This window comes from Sinocyclocheilus rhinocerous, unplaced genomic scaffold, assembly GCF_001515625.1.
Source record: "Sinocyclocheilus rhinocerous isolate Xijiao unplaced genomic scaffold, SAMN03320098_v1.1 scaffold1063, whole genome shotgun sequence".
In the NCBI taxonomy this organism is placed as follows: domain Eukaryota; kingdom Metazoa; phylum Chordata; class Actinopteri; order Cypriniformes; family Cyprinidae; genus Sinocyclocheilus; species Sinocyclocheilus rhinocerous.
The window spans coordinates 548012-567193 of NW_015625586.1; the positions used below are offsets into that span (position 1 = coordinate 548012).

The 19182-nt window shown below is 37.9% G+C and overlaps 2 protein-coding genes and 1 non-coding gene across 6 annotated transcripts; all 3 read left to right on the forward strand.

The window, feature by feature from the left end:
- The first annotated feature begins 3197 nt into the window (after positions 1-3197).
- Positions 3198-3269, forward strand: trnac-gca (transfer RNA cysteine (anticodon GCA)). Its single transcript has one exon. It is a non-coding gene; the product is annotated as a tRNA-Cys (tRNA).
- A 2078-nt stretch (positions 3270-5347) lies between these two features.
- Positions 5348-10420, forward strand: LOC107754334 (V-type proton ATPase 16 kDa proteolipid subunit-like). The gene is made up of 3 exons (XM_016570746.1): positions 5348-5637; positions 8097-8280; positions 9302-10420. The coding sequence occupies exons 1-3, from the start codon at positions 5565-5567 to the stop codon at positions 9507-9509; spliced, it is 465 nt and encodes a 154-aa protein (XP_016426232.1). The 5' UTR covers positions 5348-5564; the 3' UTR covers positions 9510-10420.
- Positions 10421-11873: 1453 nt separating this feature from the next.
- On the forward strand, positions 11874-18751 carry LOC107754412 (SPRY domain-containing SOCS box protein 3-like). 4 transcript variants are annotated; one of them, XR_001641583.1, is made up of 8 exons: positions 11874-12049; positions 13162-13308; positions 14223-14400; positions 14488-14675; positions 15102-15204; positions 15322-15447; positions 17156-17657; positions 17738-18751. XR_001641583.1 is itself a non-coding variant. In XM_016570854.1 (7 exons), the coding sequence occupies exons 2-7, from the start codon at positions 13183-13185 to the stop codon at positions 17509-17511; spliced, it is 1077 nt and encodes a 358-aa protein (XP_016426340.1). In that variant the 5' UTR covers positions 11874-12049; positions 13140-13182; the 3' UTR covers positions 17512-18751. The 4 variants fall into 4 exon arrangements, 3 of the variants coding, with proteins under 3 accessions (XP_016426340.1, XP_016426333.1, XP_016426351.1); XM_016570854.1 differs by having other exon boundaries at positions 13140-13308; positions 17156-18751; XM_016570847.1 differs by having other exon boundaries at positions 17156-18751.
- The last annotated feature ends 431 nt before the right edge of the window (positions 18752-19182 follow it).

Below are 19182 nucleotides of genomic sequence, written 5' to 3' on the forward strand. Positions count from 1 at the left end.
ATCTGGGTTACTCATTTGATTTTTACTCTTCTGTAAAACATATTCTCCAGAAATCTTCCATATCTATCAGTCCACTGTCACTAGTGTTTCTCCAGTTCTGTACAGCACCCCCTCAAACACTTTATTCTGCACATTATAACCATTTCATATTTACAAAGCTGCTGCATTCAAAGGTTTGTGGGGTCTGTAAGATTTTTTAAATGATTTTGAAAAAAAATGTCTTGTACTCGCCAAGACTGCATTCATTTAATCAAAAATCTAATGAAAACTAATATTGCTCAATATTATTACAATTTAAAATTAGTTTTAATTTCATGTATTCCTTTGATGGTAAAGCCTAATTCTCAGCATCATTACTCAGTTTTCTTCAGGTGTCACATGATCCTTCAGAAATCATTCTAATATGATTATTAGAAACATTTATCATTATTATCATGTTGAAGCAGTTGTGCTGCTCAATATTATAACATCAATTAATATTACAATATTATAAATGTCTTTACTGTCACTTTTGATTGATTTTAATGCATACTTGCTGAAAAAAAGGATCAATTTCTTAATTTAATGTACTTTTACCTTTCTAAAACATTTATGCAGTGCAGAGTTTTTTTTTTGGGTAAGACATCTAAGGGATACAACAAGATATGTAAATATCCTAAAGTTATCCAAGATCTTTTTCTTTTTCATCTTTTTATTCCAATGCATAAATCTAACAATTTTAGCTCAAGCTCAAGTAGATTGTTCTTCTTTGGTGGAAAATCTATGACAGTATAATATATCGTCTCATTGTTAGTAATGGTCATTAATAAATGACAAATCACCCAAAAAAATAAACGGCAAGGATTTTGAAAAGGTGGAAAATATGGAGGGGAATATGACACTCGTGTCAAAAAAAGCCTTGTGAGTATGTGTAAACTCAATGCTTGCCCTCATGCAAGTCATGCACTGTAAAGAAAATAAATAGTTGAGAAAACGTAAAAAGAAAATAAGGTGACTTGATGCAGTAAGACTTGTTTGAGTTCTCTCAACAATAGTTTTTTTTTTAGCTCTAAGTAAAGATACTTTGTTTAGCCAACGTAAATTTGTTTGTTCATGCGATGCTGATTGTCTTATTTTACTAAAAGAAAAATTCTTGTCACATAAACTGAAACAACAATTACTGTCGTTGAGGTAGTTTATTTTCTTCTGTTTCCTGGATGAAAAAAAAGAATGTGTAAGAAGTCACCACATTATCAATTTTGTTTATTAACCGATGACAAACGGTGAACCGTTTTAGAAATCTTAATGGATATCTTAATATAATGTGTAAGTACACAACACTGTCTTCATTCGTAAATTATCTTACAAGACCATAAAATCTATAAAATGGATTCAGTTGGTTGAACATACTTTAGGCCTCAAAACTAGACACACAATTAAGAAGAATTAAGACACACAATTAAGAAAGGTGGCAATCAACAATTGTTAAAAAGATTAGCTCTTTACATCACAGTACAACAAATAACTAAATAATGACAAAATAACAACAAAAAAGTTTAAATGAAGTCAACAAACAGCAAAATAATCCTATAACAGTAGCTGCATACGCATATTCATGCTGCAATGCATGCTGGGAACTCACAAAGCCTTAACATTTCAACAATATAAAAATTATTTGTTCAGAAAACTGTGTTCGCCTAGTTGGGACAACATTTGGGGTGATTTTGTTGGCCTGACAAGGGTTTGTATGTAGTTTTAAGAAAATGGAATTTCGTAAACTGGAAAATATGCAGTTGCATTTTTTACAGTGTGGTTCTCCATCTAAACATGCGTTTGAAGTCAAAACTCCTGAGAATCAGACACGTCCCTCTCAATTTTCAAATGTAACGCAATTGTCTAACTAATTTAATCTCTTATCCCTGATAATCACTCAAATTCTAAAGGTCCCATATAAAATATGACTTTTTATTATTATTATTATGTAGTTGCCTTCATCTTTCCGAATAGTACAGCCTGGTTTGCTCCTAATAAGCCAAGTCTGCACGCTACAAAAGAGGAAGAATCTTATTTCCAGCGCTTGGCCCCATTTACTGCTGGCTGCATCTTTCTCGAAGGGAGGAGGAGGGTCTCCAGTCCAGTCCAGCGGACACAGCCGTCATCGAGACCGAGCATCCTGCGCATCTTTTGGACCCGCTGCTCCGTGAGCATCATGCTGGATGTGCTGCTGTTGATGTTCTTCGCCATCATCGGCCTTGTGTTGCTGTCCTACATCATCTACGTGCTCTGATCTGATCACGGCAGCACGGATGCACCGCCCTGAGAGCGGACGCGTGATCCACGGGAGCCGTCTGAGCTCAGAGGTTGGCGATGGATTTCTAGCTAATTGTATTTTTATTTTATTTTTTACATTTCATCGAGAAAAATAGCATTCATTGTGTTGTTTATGTCAGCTGTACTTGATGATTTTGGAATTGCAGAGCGAAGTAAGGCAGGTTTTGGTTATGGTTAAATAATACAAATGAATGATGAAGCCTATTTTTTCAAAATGTGCATAGGCCTGCAGCAAAATAATAATAATAATAAATAGCACAATACATAATGTTGAGAATATTACTAGGCCTCTTTCTATGCGTGACCACAGATGAAGGTGTAGCCTACCTGATCATGTTGTTGTGCTCATATTTGCCCTACATGTTGTTACAGGAAGAAGCTTAATGGGATCATGGTGTGAATTCACTGGAGGATACACTTACAAGATGAGACTTCACCCATCTCTGTGTCACACAAACACTGTTCCTGTAGCATAGCAGCTGACACAAACCCTACACCACGCTATTGTTTCTTCCCTTTCATTTAGAAGACACTGTTCAAATGTATTTTCCCCAAAACAGGCTGAAACAGTAGCACTAAACCCCAAGATCTATGGATGTCTGGCTATTATTTTTCTTTTTCTGTTCCTCTGTGTAGAATTTCTGCAAATAACTGTTTACAAACTCCCAGTGTAATGGACACTATTATCAAATTCATGTATTTTGTCAAAGGATGTTCATGAATTACCGATTTTCAAAATAAAGAGACTTTGTGAGGATGAAACTGCTTTTTGTGTGGAATCATTCATGTGTTATGATTCTTGAATGTATTAAACTGATGATCAAACAGTCTATGGAAATATTATGTATATAAATAAGTTGCCACATACTGGTGTGTCATCGCGGATAGGGGGTATAGCTCAGTGGTAGAGCATTTGACTGCAGATCAAGAGGTCCCCGGTTCAAATCCGGGTGCCCCCTACAGTTGTTTTGAGAAAATACATATGCGTAATATAATTGCATATCTGTAAATATTCCGTGAGCAAACAAGCCATCCGCGCTCGTAACATAACCAGACGAGACTGACAAACGAAAATGAAGACACATTTAAACTTCAGTCAGGTGATTCGTTTGGTTTTCAGCGATGCTGGACACAGATAACCAATAGGGAGCAGTATGGGACAGCAGATGAGAGAGTGCCACGTAGACAATAAAAAAGAAATATGAAGAATTACAGCGACATCCAACGGCACCACATACATTAACCCTCTCAACCATCCGGGTCATCCTAAACACCTTGTTAAATATATATGTGGATTCAGATTTCCCTCAGTCAAATCAGCCACATACTGGAATAATATAAGCTGTTTATCTAGTTTAATTATAAATTTGTATAATTAAACATAGTATTTATGTAGTTTTAGCTTTTAATAGTTTTTTATTTCATGTCAAGTTACATTTGTTTATTGCATGGTTGATGTTACTATTATTATAATACACTCAGCTCAATTCCAAACAGCTAGTTTACATTTACATTTAGTCATTTAGCAGACGCTTTTATCCAAAGCGAATTACAAATGAGGACAATGGAAGCAATCAAAATCAAAATACAAGTGCTATAAGTCTCAGTTAGCCTAACGCAGTACACGTAGCAAGGGTATTTTTTTTAAATGATATAATAAATAAAAAGAAAACAGATAGAATAGAATAGAATCAAGAATAGAATTAGAATAGAGAGTGCTAGAGTTAGAGGGTCAAATAAAGATGGAAGAGATGTGTTTTTAGCCGATTCTTGAAGATGGTTAAGGACTCAGCTGCTCGGACTGAGTTGGGCAGGTCATCCCACCAGGAGGGAACATTTAATGTAAAAGTCAGAGTTTAGTTTAGTTTTATTATTAAAGCATTACATATTTTAATATTTGGAAAACTGGTGTGTTATATTTTATAGATGTAATACTGTATTATAGACAGAAAACTGTTCCTAGAAATATTTTCCCACTATGCATCTGGCAATGTCTGCTCTAGTGTATATAAATATATAAAGCATATAGTGTATACACTGAATTTGCACTCTTTTGTTAATCAGTAGAAGACAAGAATGCATTTTCCTTTCCCGGATTCGCTTCACTCTTCTTTATCTGTTTTATAGTAACTACCACTGTGTAAAATGCAGGTGGTATAATATCAGGTGACTGTCATCAGCACCCAACATGCAGAGGAAGGAATACATGGAGTGCAACTTGCAGTATTTAGGTTCACATCAAAAATCACACAACTAAAAGGGAAGTTCACACACATTACAGAACAATTAAGAAGTTTTAATATTACACTTGTCTGCCTACGCCTGTTCCCGAGAGTGAGTAATATAAAGTTACTTCCCCTCTGGACTCTCCAGCTCCAAGCCTAGAAGTCATGAGACTAAGCACATGACAATGTACACCTCATACAACCTCCACATGCAATGTAAAAATAACGTTTCTTCAACATTTCATTGATATTTCAATGCTTCAGTAAACTTTTTTTTCCCAGTTATATTAATGGACGTCTACAAATAGCTGTAGTAAATGCACTGAGAAAACTGGTCTATTGGATTTTGAGCTTTAAAAAAAAAAAAAAGAATAGCCTATTTATGTGTATGTGTTCTATCATGCACTTTCACAACCTTATTCGCAAAATGGTTCCTACCATAAGAGATTTAAACTTATCCATATAATATGTGGCCAACATCTGTCGGTTTTTAAAGAATGAAACAAGTTCTACCAGATAAACAACTGGTTTACAACAAGTCTATATATTTCTATGATCAGTGAACGCATTCAAAGATCGTAGTGGAAGCCTGCAATGGAACATACCAAATTACCAATAAAATAGGGGTGTCGTTCAAGCGACAAAACCACCCAATGCTCACACAAAACTAATAACGTGTATTCAATTCTACTAAAACGTCGAAAATCCTCTCTGAGATCCCGTGACAGTCAGTCATTACAAAATCCTAGAAAGAAATACGTTGCGCAGCGTATTCATAAGTCATACCCGGAGAAGCGGAAATGGACCCTGCACTCTTGGTTGATCATGTGACTCTCTCCATTTCGCCATTTTCTTCCTCTCCACCGGCGATCGAGCTCCTGTCGGATCCGTGACCGTCTCTTGCGCTCCGCTCCTGCTCCTACAAGACCTGTCAGCCTAGAACAGAGCTCCCTTAGAGCCTAAACCTCCTAGACTGAAGCCTTCCTCCCTCTCTGTCTTTAGTTTTAGGTGTCTGAACGCGCAAGAAGAATGTCCGCCCAGAGCCCCCTGTACTCTCCCTTCTTCGCAGTGATGGGTGCCTCGGCAGCAATGGTGTTCAGTGGTAAGAGACGCGTCGTTTTACCCTTATTAAACTGAGTGTCCGTCACTTTGAATGCTTTATTAGGTGTATAGCCCGGGTAAACGCGACGCGACGCGTTGCTCGCTGAGCCGTGTACCTGTAGTAGGAGAAAGGATGCGAAGGTTTCCATCACGGCACATGACGTCTCGGTTGACGTAATGTCAATTAATTATTTATTTCGTTTCATTATTTCCTTCATTGTTACGGCTCACTGAACCCAGCGTGGTAAACTTAAGACGCTGTCGTGTCGGATGAGCCGATGCTCCTGTTTTAATGTTTGCGCAAGGACGTCATTTATTTAATGTCCTCTATGGCTGGAAGAACGTCAGATTTTTTTGTTTGTTTCGTTGTTGTTCTTATCATCGCTATCTCTTATAATCGCTTATCCTGCGTGTATTGGTCTAGACTGTAACTGTAGCGTCGCCTGACCGATTAAATGCCATTGATTTTCTTCAACTCCAGACGAAATGCATTACTTAATTAACATAAACAGGTTTGCTCTTATCTAATGCGACGGCCCATTTTAAAAACACGAACTACACGCCCAGACAAAAACGTCCTTGTGAGTTTAACTGTTTATCTCAGAGACACACGTATTGTCTGTAACGTTACTCAAACGACAGCCATTGCTCTTGGCATTTAATACATTTTTTAAGTGCCGTCTCAGCGCATCGTGCCTCAGTCCAGGAAAGATCCAAATAAATTTGATGCAACTCCTCGCTCGCTTCCTGCAAACGAAAGGGACTCGCTGCTTCTGTAGTCATGTGACGGAGAACGAAAGCAGTTGACGACTGTCTCAATGTTTTGCTGAGCGTGCCTTTTGAAGTCTTTAAATCTAGACACCACAGATGAATAGGTTCATAATCAGAAGGAGCGTTATTGCCAAGTGTGTTTACACACGCAAGGAATTCGTCTTGGTGTCAGGAGCTTCCAGTACAGACATAGTGCAGACATGCATGTCATTTAAGGTGATAGAAACACCAATAATAAAGAGAAGAGACCATAAATTATAAATTACAATATCGTAATAAAATATTGAGAAAAGAAATGAGTAGACAGAATTGTGAATGTGCATATGTGGTATTTACAGATGAAAGTTTTGATGAGTTAACTTATTAACAGATGTGCAGTCCTGAGGTGTGTTATGTTTTGTTCAGGTGGGATATGGCCTGGGGAAAAAAACTGATCTTGTGTCTGGCTGTTCTGGTGGTCTGTGCTCTGTAGCGCCGGCCAGAGGGCAGCAGTTCAAAGAGGAAGTGTGCTGAGGGTGCGAGGGGTCCAGAGTGATTTTACCTGCCCTTTCCCTCACTCTGGAGATGTAACGATCTTGGAGGTTGGGCAGGGGGGCACCAATAATCCTCTGAGCAGTCCTGACTGTCCATTGTAGTCTTCTGATGTCTGATTTAGTAGCTGAGCGGTAAATGTGACGTTACGTGACATTGTTTACAAGACGTTATATTGACGTCTTTGCGCAGAGGAAACACTGATTGAGCGATTACATGAAACAGGATACGGATTGTAAAGTTGTACTATTTCTTTTATACATACCTTCAGATGTTTAGTCATGTTTATTTTGTGCTGAAACTGATATTAATGTGGAGAAGATGATTGGTTCACGTGCGCCTCGCGCTGCCGCTTTTATTGAACTGAGGCGCTACAGCGATCTGTCACTCCACATTAAACAGCGCCAAAACGGCATTTATTGTTGAATACTGCAATACAATGGACAGAATTTGAAATCTGAGACTTTGTTTCATATTAAAAGTACCAAAGCACAATGCTTATTGCGATTTATTGGATGGGAAGTGCCCTTCAATGTTCTGTCCATTAACTGAAAACAGGCGAGACTAATCGATTCTCGGTATTTAAGAATCGATATCATTCCGTAAAAATGAGAATCGATTAATATCGAGATATCAGTATTTTTTTTACCCAGCCCTAATAACACAACCCTCTGTAAAAACCGTAAAAAAATAGAGATAGGAAGAAAACTAAATTTTGTTGTATGTAAGTGCTACTGAAGTGGAGATTTCTGGCTCAGTGCAGGAGAAAAAAATCAGTTTTGAGAAAACAGCCATTAAATATAAGTAATGCAGCTGAAATTTAAAGATGATAAAGTGTAATAAAATAAAAACTTAACATGTGTATTTTGGATGTTTTCTTTACACTAGTCTGAAAGAAAACAGTATGGAAGCAAAATCTCGAAATTATGGTTTTGTCTGTTGTGTCTCGCCTTAAAAAGGTTACTAAGTATTCCTGGAACTGCTGGTTTGTATTTGGGGGGTTGGTTTATAAGACGTGTTAGAATGGTGTTCATTAATTGGGTATTTGTTTAAACCTACAACATGTGCCTTGTCCTGTATTCATTAAACTTGAACCCATTTTAAGTGCTCGTTCTCGCTCTCTTTGCACATGTTAATTGCCATTTCCTTTCTTTTTAGCACTGGGTGCTGCATATGGGACAGCCAAGAGTGGCACAGGCATTGCTGCCATGTCAGTGATGCGACCGGAGCTGATCATGAAGTCCATCATTCCCGTGGTCATGGCGGGTATCATTGCCATCTATGGCCTGGTGGTGGCTGTACTTATTGCCAACAACATGGCTCCCGGAATCACGCTCTACAAGTGAGTCATGCTCTTCGCTTGTGTCTTATCTGCTTAGGATTTTCCTGCAAGTCACTCTCAGCTTCCTCATAAACCGAGAAAAAAAATAGCACACATTTTATTGGTGGCTGAGAAATGTTATTTAAATAGCTGACTATAATATCTGTTTGATATGATATGACTAATCTAGATATAACACTATATTAGAGTTTATAGGTAGTGAGAGTATATCAACTTACTGTATCTGTACATGGAGGTGAAAGGGTTTTATTTATTTTTTATTTGGTTAAAATAGAAAAATCTTAAAGGGTTCGTTCACCCAGAAATGAAAATTCTGTCATTAATTACTCACCCACGTGTAGTTCCAAACCCGTAAGACCTTCGTTCATCTTCGGAACACAGTTTAAGATATTTTTGATGAAATCTGAGGGCTCTCTGACCCTCCCATAGACAGCAAGGTAACTACTACTACTGCGTCACTTGTGGACGCGCGTTCACGACAGTATCATGACGCAAGCGTGAATTTATTTTTGGGTGAACTAACCCTTAAATGACTCTACATTTTATTGACTTCATAATGTTTAACAAGCAAAATATATTTTTACAAAAACGATTTAACACTATATTAAAATCGATAGATAGTAAGAGTATATAAACAATTAAAGAGACGTTTTACTTTATCTGTATAAATTGGGTATTGTTATAGGGTATTTATTATTATGTACTTTGTTATAATTACAAAATCCAATTTTTGTATATAGATAGATAAATATTTTTTATAACTAAAATATATATATATATATATATATATATATAATATATGCATACATACAACTTTATATGAGAATATATAAAGACTGTTACTGTATCTGTACATGGAGGTTTAATGGTATTGTTCTTTTTGTAAATTATTGTTGTTACTAATATTACTTTATGTAATTATTATTTAAATTTACCTCAGTTGTTGTCTATTATATTGTCTTCATAATGTAACAAATGTTGTTACAACAAAGATGTAACGCTATGCATGTTCTGTGTTTAGGAGTTTCTTGCACCTGGGTGCCGGGCTGAGCGTGGGTCTGAGTGGTCTCGCAGCTGGCTTCGCTATTGGTATCGTGGGAGATGCAGGAGTGAGGGGCACAGCCCAGCAGCCTCGCCTGTTCGTGGGGATGATCCTTATCCTCATTTTCGCTGAGGTTCTGGGGCTCTACGGGCTAATTGTCGCTCTTATCCTGTCCACCAAGGGTTAATCACTCGTATCATCTCTTACACATGAACAACCATCAACCACACACACACACACACACACACACACAAACATCCTCCAAATGATATACATTGAGTAACTTCACCACCCGAAACGTTGAGAGAGGAATTTTTGCGTGCATGCGTGTATCGTGAATGTGCTGTTTGCAAGTTGAATGTATGATTGAACTTCCTCTCTGTGTATAGTAGCCTGACGTGCGTCCCCCTGTAAATGCGCTGTGTAGCTGTTGATCTCGTCCTGTGTGTGTGTGTTTAAATAGATGCCCTCTTTCTCCTATGCTACACTTGTTTGTCATCCTTCTTTTATTTTGTCTTAATTTTATTCTCATTTGAAGAACAAATCAGCCGTCGTTTAGTTTTCTCCCTTTTGGGACCATTCGAATTGAAACACTGATGTTGAGGACCTAAGTGTAAAAAAAGATGGAATTATTACTGTTTGTTTTTGTTTCAGTTTTTTTTCTGTTTCTGCTGATTATTTATGAAGATTTTGAGATGTTCATTAAACAGTTAAATGGATCAAAGTCTTTATTGAAATAATGTTTATCTAAATACATGAGTGTGTGTGTGTGTAATATGAGAAATATATATACATGTAAGACTGTATAGGTAGGTGAATTGCACTGTGGGAAATTTGTGGAGTTTCTTTGGGTATGTAATCATTGATTACCATTGAGACCGTTGTCTTAATCAAGGTATTGATGTGCAAGTTTACTAAGTGTGTGTGAAATGAATGGATGCACACGTGTGCCTGTGAGCGAGCGTGTGCTTTAACTCTTAACATGACATTCTTCAGACGTGTAGCGTTTTACCTGTAGTTGATACTGTTTCTGGTTCCATTCATGGGTGAACACCAGCGCAGCTTGTCCAGTTTCCGAATAAAACTTCCTCAATCTAATTTCAGTTTCCTTTTTATTCAAACACACACGTGATGTGATAATGGAAATATACTGCAGATGTTCGAAGTGCAAGCCAATTCTTGGACTGTAACGTATTATGTCCTTCAATTTAAGGTGCATAAATTAGCCTATTATGATTTCCAAGTATGCAAATTCATCTATCACTGGTGAACATGAACAAATGGTATCTGAGGAGTGTCTCACTAAAATATATTCAGAAACTGCAACTATACATTTAATAATCGAGATGCTCTCACGTCACAGAGAGTCGAATAGACTGCAACATGAGTTTAATGATTAATCCACAGGTTACCATCTGGTTGTCTGAATCACCGCATTGCAGCCTCAACCAAACTTCATTGCGTTGAAGTGAATGGTTGTTGCAGTCACGCCACCACAGGGGGAAGGGGGCGCTATAGAGCAGCACTCCTTCATTTTCCAGACCTCTTACTGCACATCATTACCAGAAACGGTGTAATTGACCCATCTGTAATACAAAGTGACTGTGCTAGCTAAATTACAGTTAGTTTATTATATCACATCAGCAATAGAATAGACAGTTTGTCTAATTCTTTGTACAAATTAAGATTTCTGAATTTGATTATAACAGCAACATGTATTAACCTACTGTGATTATGAGTGAATGTCACAAAGATAATTATATTTAGCTTAAAAATATAATCTGTAAGGTCTATTTTAGATTTTTTTTTTTTTTTTTTGCACAGTGACATTATTTCAATGACAATTATGCACAAAAAAGTTTCATAATGGGCCTGGAATTTTTACTTTTGATTTTTACATAATTTATTTAATGTAATGCCCATAATTTGTTTTCTACAGTAATTAAAATGTACTTTCCTTTTAGAAAATTATGTTATACAGAAATAATATAACCAGAAAAGTCTAGAAGCTTAATTGTCCTAAAATAGGTTTCATTTTTTATAAAACAAAACAGCAACAACAAAAACTATTATTATTATTATTATTAATCCTTTTGAATTGAAGCTAAATCCAAACAGGCATGACACATAGGCATGTATTCCGTAAACAAAACACCGACCTTAATCAAGATTTATGAACAAACTCTAACTTTTGTAGGTATGAACAAAGTTGAAACAGTAGATAACAGATTGTTCTAAGACATGTAGCAGAATATTCTGAAATAGTCTGTTAAACTGTTCGGTTGAAGAACACAGCAAAGAGCTGTCTGTCTTACTGAAACAGCCCAAAAGTAATCTAGTTAATTAATTATGACAGTTTAACATCTGCCTCAATGTACTGTCGCTACACTTGCCTGCATGGGGAAGCGTGAAAGTCAGAAAAGGTGTTTAGCCTTCAGTCTTGGGACGAGTTTGACATTTAAGTGACAGCTGTTTAGACCTGTAGTAACGCAAGCTAGAAAATAAACCCCGCCTACTTGGAATTTTTGACCAATGGAGTTTGAACCGAGGAGGCGGGGCTTGTTAAGCATTGTTTACGTCTGTCGTGAAAGTAGGTCACAGGAAAGTGTGACAGTTAGCTGGTGAACAGAATCCGATTGCTTTTACAGATACATACATTACAGTGTCATACTAAAGCCTTCAGGTATACGAGACTCCAGTGATCGCAGTGGTGCCACTGAAAGACAGGTAAGTTTGCTTGTGCTTATCCGAGTGAATGCAGCAGGCAGGATGTAGCGCCTGCTAAGTCCGCGAGCCTCCGTTAGCGCCAAGATCATGTATATATGACGAAGCCTGTTGCACTGTTTTACCATTATTATCATATGGGCTGGAATAATATTGAAATCCAAATAGTATTCGATAGTATTAGCATGACTGCAGGCGATCTGCTCTTCTGTAAGCGAATTAGCCTTCATCTCTACAGTCTTGCAAGGTGCCTGGCTCTCGCTGACCACCATCTGCGAGGCCTAGCAGAGAGAACATGTTATGTATTTTACGGATTCTATCTTTAGGAGCTACAGTATACCGACATGTCAGCTAGCTCTCAAATGACTGCCTATGTGTAATGAAATGACTCAATGCATTTATCACTGGAAATTAAACTGAGCGTGTTGCCAGCTAGTGTTTACATCTCGCGCGCTAAATACACTACAGTGGAAGTTTAGCTTCACGAGCGCACCTCACGCTCAACGGGATTACAATAAAACGCACATAAGACAATCCGTTTGGCACGTTATGAATTATTTGAAGATATAATGGGGAACACATGTGGTAGGGACATAAAAAAAAGTTTATGGCTACTGACAAACTAATATTTTGGTACACTATGTTTATAACACACACGTAATTTTTCTGGTGATTACTGGAAGATCTCTGAAGTAACAGTTGTCATTTGTGACCCTGGACCACAAAACCAGTCAAGGGTCTTTTTTTTTTTTAATTGAGATTTATACATCATCATAAATAAGCTTTCTATTGATGTATGGTTTGTTAGGATAGGACAATATTTGGCCGAGATACAACTATTTGAAAATCTGGAATCTGAGGGTGCAAAAAAATACGAATTTTTGGCTATTGCTACAAATATACCTGTGCTACTTATGACTGGTTTTGTGCTCCAGGGTCACATATGTCTGTAGGTCTGTCATATTTCTGTAAAGCTGCTTTGAAACATTGTATTGTGAAAACGCTGTTCAAATGAATTTGATTTGACAGTGTGTTTGCTGTGTGTTTCCAGTAGGACTGTCTGTTCTCTCTGTTTATGCTCTATAACAAGCAACTGTTCTTTCTATGATTGACGGGTGCGGAGGCTCCTGGTTGGCATGTCGAGGCGGAGCAGAAACAGCAGGTCGTGGAGGTACGTATGGAGTGGGATCCGACGGGATGCAGATGCAAGAGCGCTGGTGCTTGCCTCCGAGAATGACGAGTGGGGTTATGATCGCCAGCAGGTGGGTGTGGATGATGTGGAAAGGCCTGTAGATGTGGCAGCAATCAAAGGAATAATTCACCCAAATTGGAAGATTTTCTGAAAATGTACTCACCCTCCGGCCATCCAAGATGTGGATGAGTTTGTTTCTTCATCAGAACAGATTTGGAGAAACTTAGCTTTCCAGCACTTGCTCACCAATGCATCCGCTGCAGTGAATGGGTGCCGTCAGAACGAGAGTCCAAACAGCTGATAAAAACATCACAATAATCCACACCACTCCAGTCTATCAATTAATGTCTTGTGAAGTGAAAAGCTGCATGTTTATAGGAATTAAGGATTTTTTAACGCTTCCTCCATCCCCTGTTTTCCTCTCACATCAAAGTCCACTGACATATTTGTTTAGAACTGTTCTGGACTGTTTTCTCTTGTAAACGGTGCTTGATCTGTGCATATTTCTTTACAGATTCAGTTAAGATGGCTTTTTAACTGGAGAAAGCAATATTATGGATAGAGGACTCATATTTTAGCCAGAAGCAACAGTTTATAGTTTAAAAACATCTTGATGATGAATTGGTTCCTTACAAACACGTAGCCTTTCACTTCACTTCAAAGACATTAATTGATGCACAGGAATTTGTTTAGTTAATTATTGTGATGTTTTTATCAGCTGTTTGGACTCTCATTCTGATTCATTGCAGAGCATTCAGTGGTGAGCAAGTAATGTAATGCTAAATTTCTCCAAATCTGTTTGGATAAAGAAACAAATTTATCTACATTTTAGTTGAACTATCCCTTTAATTTTTTAGCTTGAAAAGGCCTTTTGTCTGAAGTGCTGAACATCACAGGAGTCATTTCCGTTCAAAAAAGCATAAATGACAGACCAAAAGGACCTAAGCTATGTCAGATCTGAATTTGCACGCATGTGTCTTGCAGTACAGTGACTCTGATTCTGAAGCCGAGTATCCAGCCATTGTTCCGGCGGTTCCGAGCGCGGTGCCTGTAACGGGAGAGTCATACTGCAGCTGTGATTCACAGATGGAGCTCAGCTGTAACCCACGGCTCCGGGGTTACACACACTTGCGAAACTGCCACTGCGGAGAAGATGACCAAGGTGGTGACACATGCAACATTGATACATTAGTTTTACCTTGCTCATGCTTAAACTTGTTCTCTTATTGGCTTTTTACTTGTTTGTCAGATTTTGACTGGATGTGGGATGAGGGCAGCCGGTCGTCTGCCACGCTGCTGAGCTGTGAGAACAGGAAAGTGAGCTTCCACTCGGAGTATAGCTGTGGAACGGCAGCCATTCGCGGCTCCAAAGAACTCTCAGAGGGACAGCACTTCTGGGAGATTAAAATGACTTCCCCAGTCTACGGCACAGACATGGTGAGAAACAAAAGTGCAGATGTGTGTCTTTATGCATGTTTAGTGTGGTAGTGATATTCAGTGTGGTTTTTGTGAATAGGGGGCAGTTTGCTTATTTAGGGCATTTTGTATAAAAAGGGCTGATATTAAAAGACAAATTTAGCAGCGTAGCTGATTCAGCAGACTGAAGCATAACTGTCAGCATACAGCTAATAGGGATGAGAGTTGCTGAATCAGTTGAGTTTTCCAAGATGTGAGCCACATTGCAATGAGTAGTTTTGCATGCTTCTTGTCAAATGTACACAGCAGTTCAAAAGCAGCACTGAACTGTTTTCAACATTGATAATAAGAAATGTTTCTTAAGCACCAAATCAGCATATTAGAAGGATTTGAAGACTGTGGGGATGTTTAAACTTAACGGTTGAATTCTCTGTGTGTGTTTTGTAGATGGTTGGTATTGGCTCATCAGATGTGAATCTGGACAAATATAGACACACATTCTGCAGCCTGCTGGGTAAAGATGAAGACAGCTGGGGTCTGTCATATACAGGTAAAACGGGTTTGGTTCGCAAACACATACTTGTGTTCACAAACCGCTATACTTTACATGAACGCATGGTGTGGAAGGAATTGTTTTTCATGTAATGTGTGTTTGTGTTTTTCTCAGGTCTATTACATCATAACGGTGATAAAGTGAGCTTTTCATCACGTTTCGGACAGGGTTCCATTATTGGTGTTCACTTGGACACTTGGCACGGCACCCTCACCTTCTACAAAAACCGCAAGTGCATCGGTAAGATGACAAACTCCTTTCAGCTGCAATCTTATCTTTGTTGTTTTTTTAAATATAATACACATTTTTAAGTGTCAGTTTCTCTCTAGGAATTGAAAGATAACATGAACAGTTATGTTCTTGTAAAAGGAATGTTTTTGAGATTTTTGTCAGCAAAAAATGTCAGTGTAACCAGACAAACATGTTTTTGACATGTATTACAATTTAGTAATTGACAGTAAGAGACAGTTTTATATTATTTTTCTTATTATTGTGTGTTTGTGTGTGTGTGTGTATATATACAGTTGAAGTCAAAGTCAAAAGTTTACATACACCTTGCAGAATCTGCAAAATGTTAATTATTTTACCAAAAAAAGAGGGATCGTACAAAATGCATGTTATTGTTTATCTTCTACAAGGAAAATCATGCATTAAGAGCTGGGGGGGTTCTTACTTTTTTCTTATTTTGCCTAAATATCATATTTTTTCATTTAGTACTGCCTTTCAGAAGATACTTACATGTTTCCCAGAAGTCAAATGAAGTACAGTTTACCTTGATCTTCAAATTCAAAAAGTTTTCACCCCCTGGCTCTTAATAATAATAGTTCCGTCTGGAGCATCAGCGAGCGTTTGAACCTTCTGTAATAGTTGCATACTGAAGAGTCCTTCAGTTGTCCTCAGTGTGAAAAGATGGATCTCAAAATCATACAGTCAATGTTGGAAAGTCACTGCCTTTAAAACTCCTCTGCCACAGCCATCACAAAAAAAGTGCCATATTTTGTTACTTTTTGTAAATTCACTGCAGAATTTTTTTTGTAAAATTCAACAATAAATTTTCACAGTTATTTTTGGAGAACAAATCCAATCCAATCGCTTGCTATAAGCAATATTTCTGTTAACGTGCATAAAATATATTTTTTTGTAACAACTATGAATTATCACGCAAGTTTACAGTTATTTCACTCATTTATTTTGATATTTGTCATTTACCTTGTTATCTAGTTAGGTTGTGCTTCGCGCCCCTATATCCATAAGAGACGTCCTATCCATGTCTGGTGAACATGATTATACAAGGCTATAACTAGTAGTTGTTCAAACAACCCACCGACTAGTCCTGTGTGAAAATCTGTAATTGCGCATTCCTAGTTTTTAGAGAACAGACACTAAAGAACAATCACACAGCTGGAGAGCAGGTTTATCACAGTTAAAACACTCATTTAATAACATTTAACCTAGGGCTGCACAATTAATCGAATTTCTAATCGCGATTAGATGCCACAATTATGTAATCGTTCAAAGCGGCAATTAATCGTTCAAAGTCCACTTATGTTATTCTGCACGCTTAAGATGCGTTTTTTCTTTCTTTCTACATGTTATCTTAAGGGTTTTTCCCATTATTTTAATTTTAGTATAACATTATAATACCATTCATATTTTTACTTTTTTATAATTTAAAGAAGAAACCAATCCGATGTATAGTTGACATTTGAGGCTTAATACTACAGAAAAGCACAAAAAGTTTTTCAGTTAGAGTGTTTTCAGCTTGTTTATTTTCATATAAAAATACGGCATGCAGTTGCATCAAACAATGGCATAAACATCATTCAATGTAAATTGTGATAATCGTAATTAATAATTGCAATTACAATTTCAAGGGAATAATCGACAATTATGATTTTTGTCATAATCGTGTAGCCCTAATTTAACCTGTCTATTGTGTGTGTGGCAGGTGTAGCAGCTACAGAGATGAAGAATAAGCGTGTTTTTCCGATGGCGTGTTCCACTGCGGCCAAAAGCAGCATGAAGGTGATTCGCTCGGTCTCCGCTCCCACCTCTCTACAGTACCTGTGTTGCTCACGACTCCGCAAGCTGCTCCCGTCTGGAGTCGATGCCCTCCGAGTCCTGCCCCTGCCGCCCGGCCTCAGACACCTTCTTCACTCCAAGCTGGGATGGGTGCTAAGCCTGGATCATACGCACACGCACTCGAACACACACACCCCGCCAGGACCCTCCTCGGGCAGTGACTCTGACGGCTGCTCCTCAGACCCCGAGGCCTGCCAGCGGAAACGTTGCCGCTGGACCTGAGGCTGCGTGTGCACGTCCATTATGCATCATTATGCACACATCAGAAAATGTCTCCACAAATAAAAAAAGAACCAACATTATATAAACACTGGGCGTGTGCTGTTAATCACAGCGGTGGATAACAGGGCTGGCTGAGTAACGTCAAGGTCAGTCAAGCCTGTTTTACTAGTTGCATCGCTGGTAAATATTCATCTTTCAAGGCTCTAAAGGTGATTTGCTCCATCAGGTGACATCTGGATATATATTACAGTATTCGTAGTCAGTTTTTATGATGTTGTGAACTCCCAGTGGAATGAAGACCATCAGCTCTTCAGACAAAAGCAAGATGTGAACCTCATGAACCTGTTCTGATGTGGGGAACAATAACCTGCCACCATCTGAAGCGCAGACAAACACACACACACTGTTTGCATTCACACAATAAACACAAACGATACACCTTGAGTGAACTGTGAATTTCTCCATTACTGCCGTCACTTGGGGTCAGAAAAAGTTACCTGATCTCCTCTGAAGTAATGCATATTCATGTCTCTCCATTACAGGCCAGTCAGACATCTCTGCACTTCTCTCTTTATGTTTGAACAATCGTTGTATGTTTTTACTCTATTTTTATTTTATCAAACACCTTGGGCTTACCAACACAACAGTGAAGTCATGATGAATATCATCTGCATAAATGTGTTTTAAATACCATTATGTTGAAATGGTGAGGAAAATGCCTGTGTATTTTGACAGTTCTTGTCTCTAGGAATGACTTTGGGCCCTAGTTATTACTCAAAGTGTGTTTATGTGTATCTGAACTGTATTTCCGTAGAAATTCTTTTTCCCTGGAAATACATTGATGCAGTTGTCGAACTGACTGATGCTAAGTGAAGTGGAGGTTGATTCATGTTCAATCTGTGCAACATCTCTACGTGAGGTTCATACTGAATTCATATGGGGTTTATATGAAAGATTTTGCAATTCATTGTTTTAAAAAAGCAAGTCATGTTTTTGTTATGCATAAAGCACTTTTTGCGCTTATTGTATGTATGTAGAAATATATACAGGTCCCTATGCTGTGTTCTACGCGTGTTGTATGTCATAAGCGCGAACGAGAGCTCACTCTCTGTCTTCTCTCTTCCTTCTTTCGCTTCTACACCGTACATTAAGCATGGCCTTTTATACGAGTCAAGAAAAAAAAACAAGGAAAATTATATAAGCATTAAAAAAGGGGCTGAATATGGTTTTGTCTGTTCTTTTTGAGATCTTAATAAAGGTTTCCAAAAATCAATCATATAGTTGCTCTTAATGCACAAAAGTAAAATACATTTTTCATCATATAACATCTTTTGGATGATGAATTTCTAAATTTTGTGCAGACTATTTCTGACAGATTGTTGCGTAATGAAGTTTGTAGCTGGACGGTTTAATAATCAAGTGGAAGACGTCTGGGATGTTCCTTCAAAGCAATGCCGTCGCACTTGTTGTGAGGCTGAGTGAGCGCTCCAGTGTTGCCAACTAATTTTCAGAGAAAGTTGCTAAAGGAAGGTTGATTTGTGGCTAAAAGTTGCTAAATGACGTTGTGATGTCATTGCTCAATGATGTCATTGCGTAATCACAAAGCAAAATTGTCACATCATCAAATCTCAGCAAAAAATATATTTTATATATGTTAATTTAGATTTGTTT

What these genes read in the sequence shown, in the direction of transcription:
- LOC107754412 (XM_016570854.1), top strand. Translation starts at nt 13,183, where the DNA reads ATGTCGAGGCGGAGCAGAAACAGCAGGTCGTGGAGGTACGTATGGAGT. An exon ending in GGGGTTATGATCGCCAGCAG is followed by an intron (nt 13,309 to 14,222) that starts GTGGGTGTGGAT and finishes TGTGTCTTGCAG; the next exon opens with TACAGTGACTCTGATTCTGA. An exon ending in CTGCGGAGAAGATGACCAAG is followed by an intron (nt 14,401 to 14,487) that starts GTGGTGACACAT and finishes CTTGTTTGTCAG; the next exon opens with ATTTTGACTGGATGTGGGAT.
- LOC107754334 (XM_016570746.1), top strand. Translation starts at nt 5,565, where the DNA reads ATGTCCGCCCAGAGCCCCCTGTACTCTCCCTTCTTCGCAGTGATGGGT. An exon ending in GGCAGCAATGGTGTTCAGTG is followed by an intron (nt 5,638 to 8,096) that starts GTAAGAGACGCG and finishes CTTTCTTTTTAG; the next exon opens with CACTGGGTGCTGCATATGGG. An exon ending in CCCGGAATCACGCTCTACAA is followed by an intron (nt 8,281 to 9,301) that starts GTGAGTCATGCT and finishes TTCTGTGTTTAG; the next exon opens with GAGTTTCTTGCACCTGGGTG.